Here is a 13,798-nt window from a genome sequence, read left to right as displayed (position 1 = left end):
AACCAATTCATGAAGGAAAAAGGAGTTCTCACATACCTGATATATCATCTTCTTCATTCCATCCAGGACGATTCACTCTCTCTTCCACAATTGTCCCTGTCCTCCTCTTCAATAAATACTGCCGCCCAATTGTCATTTTCCCTGCCCTTTTGGCACCTTTCACAATTGTTTTTGAGAAGGTACTACAAGTCATAAAACCAAAGAGACCACCAATTTAATATGAGGACAAGATTTACATTTTTTTAATACCTACCCGGCTCAACTTGTTTCCTTTCCACATCCACAGCTACTAGGATTGTCCAGACCCCAGTAAGCCTCTCCTTCTTTAGATCATTTTGTATATGGCAGTAGACTAATTTTCTATAAAACACTGTTGTCATCAGGACAGTTGTAGGCAAAAAGTGCAAGAACCTAGAGTGGCACATAAGCTACTTATTCCAAATTTAAACTCAGTTTGGCTTTTTGGTCAAACATGCCCCTTAAGGCACTCTGGTTATCCACGCCACTGCCTCTACCAGCTCCCACAAGCTACGCTGGTAGAAGTCCTCCTGCACGGAAGCCCGTCTGCTCCCCTCTCTACTAATTCAAACTCTTTCTACTAATTCGTAGGCTTTTCTTTGAGATCATATGACAATTATAGTTAGTACCATGTTTAAATGTGTATGTGTGGTGTCCTGCCTTCTGACACCATAAACCTTTACATACTCGACAATTCTAAGGTGTTTTAAATCTTAAAATTGCTATATCTCCCTTGCAGCTGGATAGATTAAGCTTGATACAAAGAGGTTGATTTTATATGTGTGTGTATGTATGTATTTCCTTCCATAGTCCATAGATTCTAAACATAAAACACCATACAAAGCTTTGTATCTTCCATAGAAGGTTGGAATAATAGATGTCACAGGTTCCTCTGTGACTCCACAGTGCTAAGACAAGATGCTTGGCTCACTACTGTAAATACCTAGGAAGCTGCTCATGTTTCAGTGTATCATTTCTGGATCTGCATGGTCCCCTTCACTTACCAGGTAACAGTGGTACAGGGGGTCAGATATGCAATTTAGTAATGACACACTGTCTGGAACCTCAACTCTTCTATAATCTCCAGCCTACCCCACTTTTAGGCAAAGAAAAGGGCTTTTCTCCAAAGTCTGCAGAGTACTCCCTAATATGTAATTTGTACTGGCAGATGACCAAATTCTAAGCGATGAATGAACTGAACTTTTGGCCCCTATATTTTATCACTAATTGAAGATAAATTTTAAGCAATTGTTATTTTATAATAACTGAAATGTAAAAGTTTCAACATAAATTACTAAAAATTTTCATCAGAAAATAAGGGATCCCACAAAGAAATATGACAACTAAATGCAATGCCTGATCCTGGAATGGATCTTGTACTAGGCAGAAAAAAAAAAGTAGCTATAAAGGATCATCAGCAATTTGAATAAGGACTCTGGGTTAGGTAGAAATTTTATACCAATTCAATTTCCTGGTTATATACCATGGTTTGTTCTTAGAAAATACATATTGATATATTTAAGGATAAAGGGGTGTTATGTATATAACTCAAACGGTTTAGGAAAAAATATATATGAGAGAGAATGATAAAGAAATGGAGCAAAACATAAACAACTGGTGAATCTGGGTAAATGGTATACAGGAATTCTTTGTGTTATGTTGTAACTTTTCTGTAAATTTGAAACTACCAAAACAAAAAGTTATAAAAAAGAAAAAATAAAGGCTACCATCTGTAGATCAAAGCAAAACTGTCTACTAGGTCTGGATAGCAAAGAAAACTGAAGGGCCTGCTCAAAGGCAGTTAGAAAGGAATCAGTATGGGTAAAAGGGGGAACAGAATTTCACATTCTAAAAATATATCATGAGCAATGGACATGTTGGTCAAAACCTCTTGTAGCATTTAGTTTTTGAAACTTGTTCCATACATCAGTGCTACCGTTCCATAACTTTCTGAGCTACGTTCAATGGGCTTGACAGAATGGCAGACAAAAAGAGCAGTCACGTACACACTGACACAAAGGATAGGTCATTTCCCCTGACGGGGAGCTATGAAAAGGCTGAAATGAAGAAACTTGACTGTCTTCTTACCGGAAAGAGGTGTTCTTTTCCTTCTGTTTGGGCAAAATTATTTGTGGGGTAGTCTGTCCAGCAGCAAAAGCAAAGGTGGTGAAAATGGACTGAGGATAACGGAACTTCATTAGCTGTTTCTTAAAGATCTCTACTACTTCTGGACTCACTTCTTCATCAAACGCTACTTTAATCAACTAGAAATAAAAAGAGAGGAAATACATCAGAAGAATTAATTAGGATTTCCAGATAACTTCCCCCCAAGTTACTGAAATAACAGAAAATAATACTAAATGGCAGAAGTCCAGAAGTTGAGGGGACCTTGGATATCATGTAATATAATTTTTTATTTAAAGAAAAAGGAGTCAGAAAGGTTTACTTGTCATAGATGGTTCACTGGCAAGGAAAACCATCTATCTTGAAGTTGGATTTCTTTAAGACTATCTTTTCTATGATGGGACAGAGAAATTAACTTATAGTGGCTGAAGTAGGAAACATGTCCTCCTTTTTTCTCAACTGTTGGTTATAGATGGGGAATTTGGCCTAAGGAAGCCTCTTCTTAGATATCATAAATCTAGTATATAGAATCCTAACCAATATAGCCAGGCAATATTCCAGTTTAGAGTCCTTTGACAGGTGGAACAGTGAAGAAATCCCTAGGAGGCCCCTGCCCCCCGGTAATGGGAGAAGGTCTGGAGCCTAGAGATCAGCAGCCTCACGTTTCACACAATGAGCACGTGGAGGTCCTAGGGTGGCTTCCTGGCTGGAAGGAATGAGGCAAGAACCGGTGCTCTCAAAAATCTGAGAAGTCAGAGACAAGGCATAAAAATAGGAAGAGCAAAATATCACAGACTGAGAACTGTAAAAAGGAAAAACTAAGAGAAGATCACTCTTCCAGTGTCTGCTTTGTATCAGTAATTCCACAAGTTCTGATACATTCAAAGCCCCCTAGAAAAACCTCTGCTTGATTAAAGGTTATTTAGTTAGTACCAATAGTACTTTAGCCCTGACTATAATTCTTGGAGTTTTATCTCTTCCACAGAAGGGCCATAGGGCATTTCCTTCTGAAATAGGTGCCAAGGGAACTGCTTTCTATCTACAGCCTTTATCAAACAAACAGGTATGACTTGGCAGAGAACAAGAGTCAATTGTATGTGTCCGAATTTCTAAGATCACTAAATATTGACAGATAATCTGTTGGTACTCAGTTGGTCAAGGGGTTCAGGAAGTGGGGGATTAAATACAGAATGATTCAGGGGTTTATTCAGTTCAAGATTACCCTCTCAGACCCTTTGATCCTCCTCATCCTCTAACTTCTGACCCCATTACCACAGAAAGTGGCCACATCATTTGTACAAAACTTTTAAATAGTAGTAGAGGAATGGCTCCCTTTCTTAATACCTGAAAAGATGCTGATGTAATCTGTAGTCCCTCTTGCTGCAGCTGGTTCTGCATCGTAATCTTCTTCTCCTTGGTGATGGAAGCAATAGGAAAACTCCGCACAACTGTCTGCTCACCAACTACAGGAAAGCAGGACACACACTCAGCAACAGCACTTTACTGCTTATTTATAGAGTTTCTGCTTCTCATTTTATCAGCCTCTGCTAAAGAAATGTATTAGGAGAGGACAATGCCCAGGAATGCAGCGAGAGAAAATGCCATGATTCTAGAATCACATTCATTGATTTTATTGCATGACAATTCACTCCTGAGACATGATCCTTTGCTGGAGCGAATGAACTGTCACAGTCTGCCTACCTTCATTTTTTCTATTTCCCCAACCTGCTGTGTGCCACACCAGATCACCTGGCTTAAGGCAATCTTAAAGATTCTTAATCTTAAAGGCATCCATGATATTTAATGTAAGTATAAAGCAAAAGAGAAAAGATTTTTTCCCCAAGATTTTATTTATTTCAGAGAGAGAGACACAGAAAGAGAGGGAACACAAGCAGGGGGAGTGGGGCTTGAACCCAGGACCCTGGGATCATGACCTGAGCTGAAGGCAGATGCTTAATAACTGAGCCACCCAGGTGCCCCAAGAAAAGATTTTTAAAATGGGTTTCCATACGTGGTAAAAGGTGCTGTACCTTGTATTTGTGCCTTCATAGAAGATACAGGACTAAGCTTAGGCTGAAGAGTTTTAGGAATTTAAATACTAAAGCAAATAAGGGAAAATATAATTATTTATCAACTACTAGAGGTTGCGAAGATGCAAGTCTAGAAAATAAATAGTACATGCAAAGCCTCTCTTGGAGAGTTCAAAGTTCCCCCTGGGAGAGAAGAGTCACATGCCAAATATAACATGTCATTAGCTCCTAGGTTTGAGGGACAGAGCTTTAAATATGTCAGAAAGGGAGAAGATTTCTGCATGCTAGATGGCTTGAGAATGATTCCTGGAGGAAGAGAGAGGGAAGGTGAGCGTTGAAGAGAACATAGGTTTGGATTTGCAGAGGGAAAGAGGAGGGAATTTCAGGCAGTGGTACAAGTGAAAGAACAGGAGCAGCAATGGGCAAGGCGCCTTGGCTAGTAAGCCGGAGGGGTGAGAACTGAACTAGGTTTATGAGTTCATATGTACATCCACTTATCGTCATCAGATTTTCTCATTCCCTGGATCTGTCAACTCCTAACCTGGAAAATTCTGATTATCCTCTTATGTTGAGCTCATATCCAGAGGCTAAACAAAATTAGGATGTATACAGAATTTAAGTCCTAGGATGTAAAAAACAACCTATGCTTATATAACACATATAAAATTATCAGATTCCTGTGTGTCATTAAAGTAGATATTTTGAATTAGAAATTTAAAAAGAGAAATAAAAGAGGCAGTAAAAAGGCTTTTTCTGATAAAAATAAATTCCCTAAAATACAAAATTGACCCAAAAATTGACAGGAAAAAACAAGAGAACAATATAAGTCATCACACTAAGTATGGTTTTGATTTTTTAAAAAGAAATAAATTGGAACAACTTAAGTGACCAAGTATCTCATATATTTATATCCCCAGAATGTATGTTTGTGGCCACTGAGCTCCCAAGTCACAGTACAAAAGAAATTGTAAATACTGGATATTTAGTTTCTTTTAAAATTACATTCGCTTTCCAATACAAATATAATTTATGCATGGTGATATGATAGGAGAGGGCTGAAAAATTTTGCTTCTTTTTCAATGAATACAACTATTACTATAGATTCATTTTGTTTATTGAATTTTATGAGCTTTTTGTTATTATATGGTAAGCACTCTTTTATGAATAAGACAATAAACCATCTTGATCCTATCCAAGCATCTAAAGTCCACTAACAAAATGTGCAGCACATATAGTACATCTCATCAAATATTACTGAATGAATAATGGCAGATGAGGAAGGAACTTTAGTGACCATTTATCCCAATGGTTCTCAATCCTTACTATGCATCATAATCACTTCTGGGGCTTAAAAATGCACAGATGCCTGGGTCCTAGAATCCTATTCCAGGTATTAATTCAGCTGTGTGAGGGTTGGGCCCAGATTGGTAGGTTTTTTTTTTAAAGCTTCCCAGATAACTCAAATATGCAGTCAAGGTTGAGAACCACTGAATTATCACCAAACAAGCCCAATTCCCTAATTTTATAAAAGGGGAAACCGAAACTCAGAGAGAGGTCAGGGGACTTAAGATACCAAGATTGGTCAACAGCAATCTAAATAAGAATCTGAGCTTCTTATTTGGGGAGCAACAGTTCTAGCCCAAGTCTTACATGCTTTTCCGATCAATCAGAAGAGTTTAGAAAGAGATTACAGTGATTTCAAAAAGATAATTCAGACTCGATAGGGCATGCTATTCCTTTCTAATATGGAAGACTGCATAGAGTAGTAGAAAATAGAAATAGAAGTTGAGGGAGTTTAGTGAATGGAAGTTGCCTGCCAAGAGGGAAAGGGGGTCAGTTGAAATGTGACGAGAGGAAGTGGGGTTAGTGTTGTACAACCTTGTGATGCTCAGCATATCCTTCCACAAAAGGAATCATGTATCTGGAAGACCTGAGCCTTACAGTTAACTACAGGACTCAGAAAGGTGGGACAAATCAGCAGGAGACATTGTTAGCAGCTATATACTATGAATATCCCTAAGTCACAATATACTACCTCATGAAATTATGACTGTTTCAGTGAAGGAACCCTTGCTTTACTGTTTAGAAGATACCCTTGGTTCTTTAAATAAGACTCTGAAATCCAAATTATCATTAGCTTTGACAGACAAAGGATTCTAAAAAATACTTGGCGACAAAAGGCTTACTTTGAATCAGAAATGATCTGCAAATTACTGCACACAAATGGAATCAAAACCTCAAGTAGCAAGCACATGGATATCCATATTCTGAAGGCATAATAGGAGTCATACCTAGCTGATCATGGGGGGTCCCCCTGAAAAGAATTCTATATGTGGTGAGGAACAAGGCTCCTTCTGCCGGCAGGAGCTGAGGGCCTCCAAGAAGGCCTCCAGTAGCTTCTTCTCTTCCATCAGGGTCTAGCAGGACTCGAAGACCTTCACAGACAATTTCTTCTCCTGGCAGTAGGGCAGGTCTAAGAATCTTGGGCTGACAACAGAGAGAGCATTTTAAACACAAATCTTGTGGGGTTTCCAACACTTAGACCAAAGTTATCTTTTCAGTTGCAGATCTAAAAAACCTGAGTCAGACTGCTTAAGTAGCCAAAACGAGAAAACAGATTTGGGAAGAGGCAGAAATGAAGTTTTTGCATCCAAATGTGGAAAGATTCTTTGCTTATTAACAGTAAAAATCATTGGAAATTACAAAGACGTTTAAAATATCTATTCAGTGGAACATTTTGCAACCATTAAAAATAATGACCTAGATCTATATGTGTTAACATAGAAAGATATCAAGGACACATTGTTAAGTAAAAACAGCAAGGTGTAAACCAGTATGTATATTATAATTCCCTCTTTTTGGAAAAAGAAAAAAATTGTGAGAATATGGACCAAACTGTACTATCATGGTTAAGGGCAGAGGTGAGGTGGGGTTGGAAAGACCATGGAGGACTTTCACTTTGTATAATGTGTATTTCTTTAATAGTCTGATTTTATACAAAGAGCATTGTTACTTCTGTAAACTTAATAAACAAGTAATTAGAAAAACAGATGCATCTTTAAAAGGATCTGCCCTTCTTGTCCTTTATTGAAGATTAACACAATAAATGGCTATATAATGAACAATTACACATCTTGGGAAATACACAACCACATGATACACTCCTCTGAAGATACTAGTGCTAAAAAGAAAAAAAAAGTTACCTCTCCTGAAGATCTAATATGCTTATTTTTTACTAAGCAATAAAAACTACATAAATCAGTACTATTCTTTTTGTTGGCTCTAGGAAGCTCAGAGCTAAATGTAAAGCCAAAATTGTAATGATCATGTCTCAGATTTCTCATAGAAATATCTTTCCTATCCATCTGGCTTCTGATTTTTCCTTTGAATTTATTTTTAATAGTTCTGTTATATAGGTAAGAGGCTCCTGACCCTAGTCCACAGATAGGTGCCAGACTAGGGGCAAAATAATCATCAGGGAGGCTTGTACTTGAAAGTATAGATTCCCAGGCCAAAGTCTCAGGAAACTCCAATTCAGGAGGCTGGGGTGGGGTTCAGGACTCTCAATTTTTAATAGACTTCCCAGATTCCCAAATGCTTGTGATGTATGCTTATAATGTAAACAGATTCAGGAACCTGGTATTTTTATGGTAATTGACTTAAGTCCTTTTTTTCTGGAAGTAGGCAGGGCATACATAAAATCTTGGCTTGGGCTTGGAAGTTAGAATGTTCATAATTTTTGCCCTGCCTATAAAAATAGACTCAACAAGAGGCTATTATTGCTCCTTTGTTGAATCTACATTCTACTTCAGTATCTGTTTTATGAGGGTCTACATGATAAACTCCTCTGAAAGTTTAATGTATCATTAAAAGTGGAGGCTCTGTAAAAGGTTAGGAGAAGGTACTTTCTGGGGCATAAAAGTCCATTGTTGCTGTTTTTAAGAAGAGATGTTATACCCTAAAAGCATGTAGTCTGGAATAATTACCTTCTGTATAGGTGGGAGTCTTCTACTCTCTCGATGTACTGCTTCTAGAGTCTCAATGTGCATAGCTACAATTCCTAGGATAAGTCAGAGTATTCAAAATAAAAGAGTACAGAATAAGCAGAATTAATACAAATTCTGAGTATTTTAGAATTAAAAACTAATCATAGTTTGGTGGTTCCTCAAAAGGTTAAACAAGAATTACCATATGACTAGCAATTCCACTCCCAGGTACATACCCAAAAGATCAAAAATAAGGACTCAAACAAATAATTGTATGTGAATATTCATAGTAGCCAGAAGGCAGAAACAACCCAGATGTCCATCAACAGTTGAATGGATAAACAGAATGTGGTATATCCATACAATGGAATAGTTTCGGCCATAAAAATGAATGGCATTCTGATACCTGCTACAACATGGAAGAACCTTGAAAACATAATGCTAACTGAAAAAAGCCCGACACAAAAGGACAAATACTGTATGATCAAACTTATAGGCAATATCTAGAAGGCAAATTCATAGAGATACAGAGCTTACCAGGGGCTACAGAGGTGGAGAATGGGGAGTTATTGCTTAATGGGTACAGAGTGTGTGTTTTGGTGATGAAAAAGTTTTTGGTAAAGGATAGTGGTGATGATTGCACAACACTGTGAATATGATTAACATCAGTGAATTTTACACTTAAAATAGTTTAAAGTGGCAAATTTTATGTTACATATATTTTATCATAACTTAGAAATATTAAAAAAATTAATCAGAACACAAATAAATAGCATGACTAAACTACATGGAAGACAAGTATTAAAGGTGTTATGCTGAAAAAAATAGACCCCTAAAAACAATTCTTACTCAATTATCTCCAATATTCTTGTTCTCTAATATCTGTAAATTGATTACCTGGTATCATGCAATGAAGGCTCTTGATGTGATCCTGAGTAACTCCACTCTCTGTGCAAACCTTGTCAATAAATCGGGTAATGAATCGCACAACAGAATTGGCGATGTCATTATTCTCTGAATCTTCAAACCCACTTTCTGTATCATAGCTCTCAGCTACACTTCCTGCAATACTGAGAAAATCAAGGAAAGAAATCATGTTTAGGACTCAAATGTAACAAATGACTATTCTATCACAGTCAATTTTGATAGAAATTTAACTTTGTCCACATTATGATATCCTACTTGCCTACATCTGAAAGCTACTGTCAGGCATTGTCCTTTGGACCCAAATTTGTTTTTGTAAGAAATACTTCTGTCATTCTCCTAAAAAGGAACTCAGGAACCACAGAAACTAAAGGAAAAATAGACTGTTTCATTTATTATCTGATACTTGGACCTTCGAAAAAAAAAACAAAACTGTTCTCTCAAGTTAATTACCACATAGAGTCAGACAAAGTAATATTGCTATCTTTGGCCTTTGACAACTGGAAGACATGTTCCCTGGTAGGCAAAGTAAAAGAACCTTTCCCAGAAAATCGCATATTCTTCCAAATGGAAGAACCAAACTGTCCTGCGAACCTTTCTGTTGCCAACATTTGTCTCTTTGAGTGAACCAAAACACTTTGTCACTTTGAAGCCATCAATCTTCTGTAGGTGATAAAATCATGCAACAGAAGGGAAAGAATTTGAAACAGTGGATGTGAAAGCTCAATCCTGTCCTTGCTGCTTATTCAGTTCCCACTGTTCAACAAATACTCCTGTCTCCTATGCCTTCTTTTAGACTGCTAATCATGGAAAAGACTCATATATCTGTTCTAACCCACTTAGTTCTCTTTCCTCCAAATCCAACCACATTCACTGAATCAGTTTTAAGGTAAAGCTAAACAGTGAATATGGCCTCACATCATGCCAAAGCATTAAAGAACTTGAGTGCCTTAGCCACTCAATAGGTAGACTTTCAAGGAGCATGGTCATGTATAGTTTGAAGCGATGAAGGCCTAGGCTATATTGTTCATATAAAATAACTCTCTGAAGGAAGAAATAAGAGACCCATGCAGTTGACTGCATGGTGTAAAAGGCTGACTTCAAAACAACAAAAAGTTGTCTAGCCTGGAAGACTAGAAGCTCTCGAGTGTTCTTGACAAAAATGGAGTATCTGGGATAGGGAGATTGAAAGGTTGGGGTCAGAGATGTGGGCTTGTGGATGAGTTTCTAAGACAGTATGAAGAGCATGGAAGAGGGATTGAGAATGGGAGAGAGGAGAAGCTGCCTGAAAGAGCCTGAGAAGGATTTACAAGAGTTAAAAGAACTACCAGCATGCTAGAGCATCACTGAAGACCTAAAAGATTAGAATGTCACTACTGTTGGGTAAGCAGTTCATTCATTCATTCATTCATTCATTCAATCATATATGCAACCAAATATTTATTGGGCACGTACTATATGCAAAGATCTGAGGGTACAGCAATAAATGAGGCATATGATAAACAAATATATGAAAATAAATCAGGTTGTAGAAAGTGTCATGAAAGAAAAAAAATGCAAGATAGGAGAAAGAGTGATGCCTGTGCTACTTAAGATATGGAAGTCAGGAAGGCCTCTCTAGGTAGATGGCATTTGAGCAGAGAATTAAATGAAGTGAGGGAGTGATTCTTGTAACTATTTCAGGGAGAGTATTCCAGATTGTGGGAACAAATACAAAGACCCTGAGGCAGTATTATGCTTAGAGCTTTTGAGGATTAGCATTAGAAGGGAGACCAGTGTTCTTGACAGAAGAATGACAGGAAATAAAGTCAGTGCAGCCGTCAGGAGCCAAATCCTGTCAGGTCTTGTAGTCCATGGGTTTATTCTCAGTGGTACTGGAAGTCAGTGTTGGGTTTGGAGCAAGGCATGGTTGAGGACATGATTATAGACAAATTCAATGCATACTGAAAAAAGGAGGGCCGAGAAACAAATAATAACTTTGGCAAGAAGTTCATTAGCAATTTTCCAGAGTGCTTTCTGTAAATTGCTATGGCAGTTTGGTCAGTAGTGGGTGAGACAGTTGAAAAATTGGGTCATGAAAGAAAAGAGACTGTGGGAGGTGGTTACGGATAGTCAGATAAAGTGAAGTTCTTTTAATATAGAAGAGTTGAAAAAAAGAGAGTTGAGCAAGTCTGAAGGTAAGGAAAATGCTTAAAATTTTGAAATATGTACAGCAGTATTTGCCCAAAATACTTTATTTTGTCTGCTAAGCCAAGAACAGGAGGGTCTCTGGATGTGCACATTTTGGTACCTGTTTGTGACAATGCTGTTGCTTCCACTCTCCCAGTCGCCTGGTGCTGATGTTCTCAGGAGCTTGTTTTTACTTGTATCCAGTGGGACCAGCAGGTTGACCATGAGGTTTGCAAAATGAATGGCCTGACTGAAGACAGTGCTTTCCTCACGTTGCACCAGCTCCTGCTGAGTTGATTTGCTCAGAGAAGGCCAAAGGCGTAGCTGCTCAGCTGCCAGGTCCATTGCTGTCTTCTCCTGATATTGGTCATCTGGAAGCTTATCCTAAAAAAATGAAACAAAACAATGCAAATCCATGACACAAGCTTCAAAAAACATTGAACATGTTTCAATTATCCATCTATTAAATACCTATGTCACCAAAAAAAGGAAATATATAAATAAAACATAACAACAATAAAACAAAATCAACTCTTTTCTGCCAGCTCCAGCCAGCCTTAGTGGAACAATGTCATAAATCCAAGGAAGCGGCAGCAAAGCACAGATGGCTACACTTTCACTGCTAACATTTCACTGCGTTTATTTATCTCTATGGCCCCATCTCTTTCCAACTGCCAGTTAAACAAATTGTTGACGTGAAATATGTAAAAATGAATGAATGTCCAGTAGCATTTACTCATATTCTGACATGTTTCTTCTCTTCTTCTCTTTGGGAGGAGGAGACAGAATGACAAAAGTCATAAAAATATAGAGCTAGATTTCCTAGTAAATGTGGGAGTCAAATATTATCAGGACATAGGTATAACAATGGGATTTTATTTTTTTATCAAGTTTTTTTTTTAAAGATTTTATTTATTAGAGAGAGAGAGAGAGAGAGAGAGAGAGAGAGAGAGACGGTGGGAGAGGGAGAAGCAGGCTTCCTGCTGAGCAGAGAGCCCGATGTGGGGCTTGATCCCAGGACTCTGGGATCATGACCTGAACTGAAGGCAGATGCTTAACGACTGAGCCACCCAGGCACCCCTTTTTATCAAGTTTTTAATCTTATATTTATTATTTACTTACTCACTTATGTATTTATTATTTATTTATTAGGGCCAAGAATTTTTATTTTTTTGCATATTTAAGAAAATTTATCTATTTTTATTTAAATTCAAATAACATATAATATATTATTGGTTTCAGAGGTACTGATTCATCAGTCTTATATAATACCCAGTGCTCATTACATCACATGCCCTCCTTAATGTCCATCACCCAGTTACCCCATCCCTCCTGCCCCAGTAACCCTGTTTGTTTCCTATGCTTAAGAGTCACTTATGGTTTGTCTCCCTCTCTGATTTCCTCTTGTTTTATTTTTTCCTCTCTTCCCCTATGATCCTCTGTTTTGTTTCTTAAATTCCACATATAAATGAGATTATACTGAATTTACTCATCTCTGAATTATTTCGCTTAGCCTAATACCATCTAGTTCCATCCACGTTGTGGCAAATAGCAAGATTTCAATTTTTTTGATGGCTTAGTAATATTCCATTGTGTTTATATACCACATCTTCTTTATCCATTCATCTGTCGATGGACATCTGGGTTCTTTCCATAGTTTGGCTACTGAAGTCGACTGACCTTTAAAACTCCAGGTTTTAAGCCCCGCTGGTTCCAAGAACTCATGAAATTTGGGCCCTCTTACTTTCTAAGCCAATTGTTATGGGAATTTGTTTTCTCCATGCACTGCCCTGTGCACTGTCCTGTGCAGCTGTGGCTCCCTCCCTCCTGCAGTGGCCATAAACTCTCTCTCCCCCAAGCTGAATCTCTGTACTTCCTACCTTCTTTGATGTGGCCTCTTCTCTATCTTCAGTTGTGGAGTTTGTTTTGCCAGTCTTCAGATTGATTTCTGGGGTATTTAGGATGACTGGATAGTTACCTAGCTGTATTTGTGGGACAAAGCAAGCCTATGATCCTCCTACTCTGCTGCCATCTTCTCAAAATCTTTTTTTTTTTTTTTTTGGAGTTTGACAATAGGATTTTAAAGAGGAATTTCCTAGTAGGCTGAAAAGTTAAGAAAAGCTAGTATATCTAGTCTCACTTGTACCTAATCTAGGTATCACAGAGAGACTTCTTTAGAAGAAAGGACAGAGAAGCAGTGACATGTGTTTGCTCTACAAATGCTTTTGAGATATACCAGTGTTAGCTTTATATCTGCTTAAAAAAAAACTATCCAAAGCACCATACCAGCCCAAAAATTTCTGGAACATGACCTCAAACTAATTTGCAAGTTATAGTTACCCCTTACCCAAGTGTATTTGGTGTTTTGAAAGAAAAATCTGAGTTTTACATTAAATTAAGTAAACAATTCACACTAACAGTGTATAATAATTTGAAATATGAGATAAATGTCAGATAGTGGTATTTTTTATTAAAGTTTCCATTTTTATCATACTCAAGAATAGACAATGTTTAAAATTACATGAGACATAGAAATACTTGAATAGT

At 37.6% G+C, this 13,798-nt stretch overlaps 1 protein-coding gene across 2 annotated transcripts in view; it reads right to left on the bottom strand.

The window, feature by feature from the left end:
* Nucleotides 1-13,798, bottom strand: part of SBF2 (SET binding factor 2) — a 467,799-nt gene that overhangs the window by 50,456 nt on the left and 403,545 nt on the right. For both annotated transcript variants that reach the window (XM_028116744.2, XM_028116745.2), the window contains exons 19-25: nt 11,373-11,635; nt 9,056-9,228; nt 8,159-8,232; nt 6,464-6,659; nt 3,487-3,605; nt 2,107-2,282; nt 37-182 (exon numbers count right to left, since the gene is read on the bottom strand). In XM_028116744.2, the coding sequence (XP_027972545.1) occupies nt 37-182; nt 2,107-2,282; nt 3,487-3,605; nt 6,464-6,659; nt 8,159-8,232; nt 9,056-9,228; nt 11,373-11,635 (1,147 nt within the window). The remainder of the gene's footprint in view (nt 1-36; nt 183-2,106; nt 2,283-3,486; nt 3,606-6,463; nt 6,660-8,158; nt 8,233-9,055; nt 9,229-11,372; nt 11,636-13,798) is intronic.

Source organism: Eumetopias jubatus, unplaced genomic scaffold, assembly GCF_037043125.1.
Source record: "Eumetopias jubatus isolate StellerSeaLion01/CBP00866 unplaced genomic scaffold, mEumJub1_p1.0 scaffold_13, whole genome shotgun sequence".
Lineage (NCBI taxonomy): Eukaryota > Metazoa > Chordata > Mammalia > Carnivora > Otariidae > Eumetopias > Eumetopias jubatus.
Note: the sequence above shows the minus strand (reverse complement) of the source record. Positions and strands in the feature narration are given on the sequence as shown.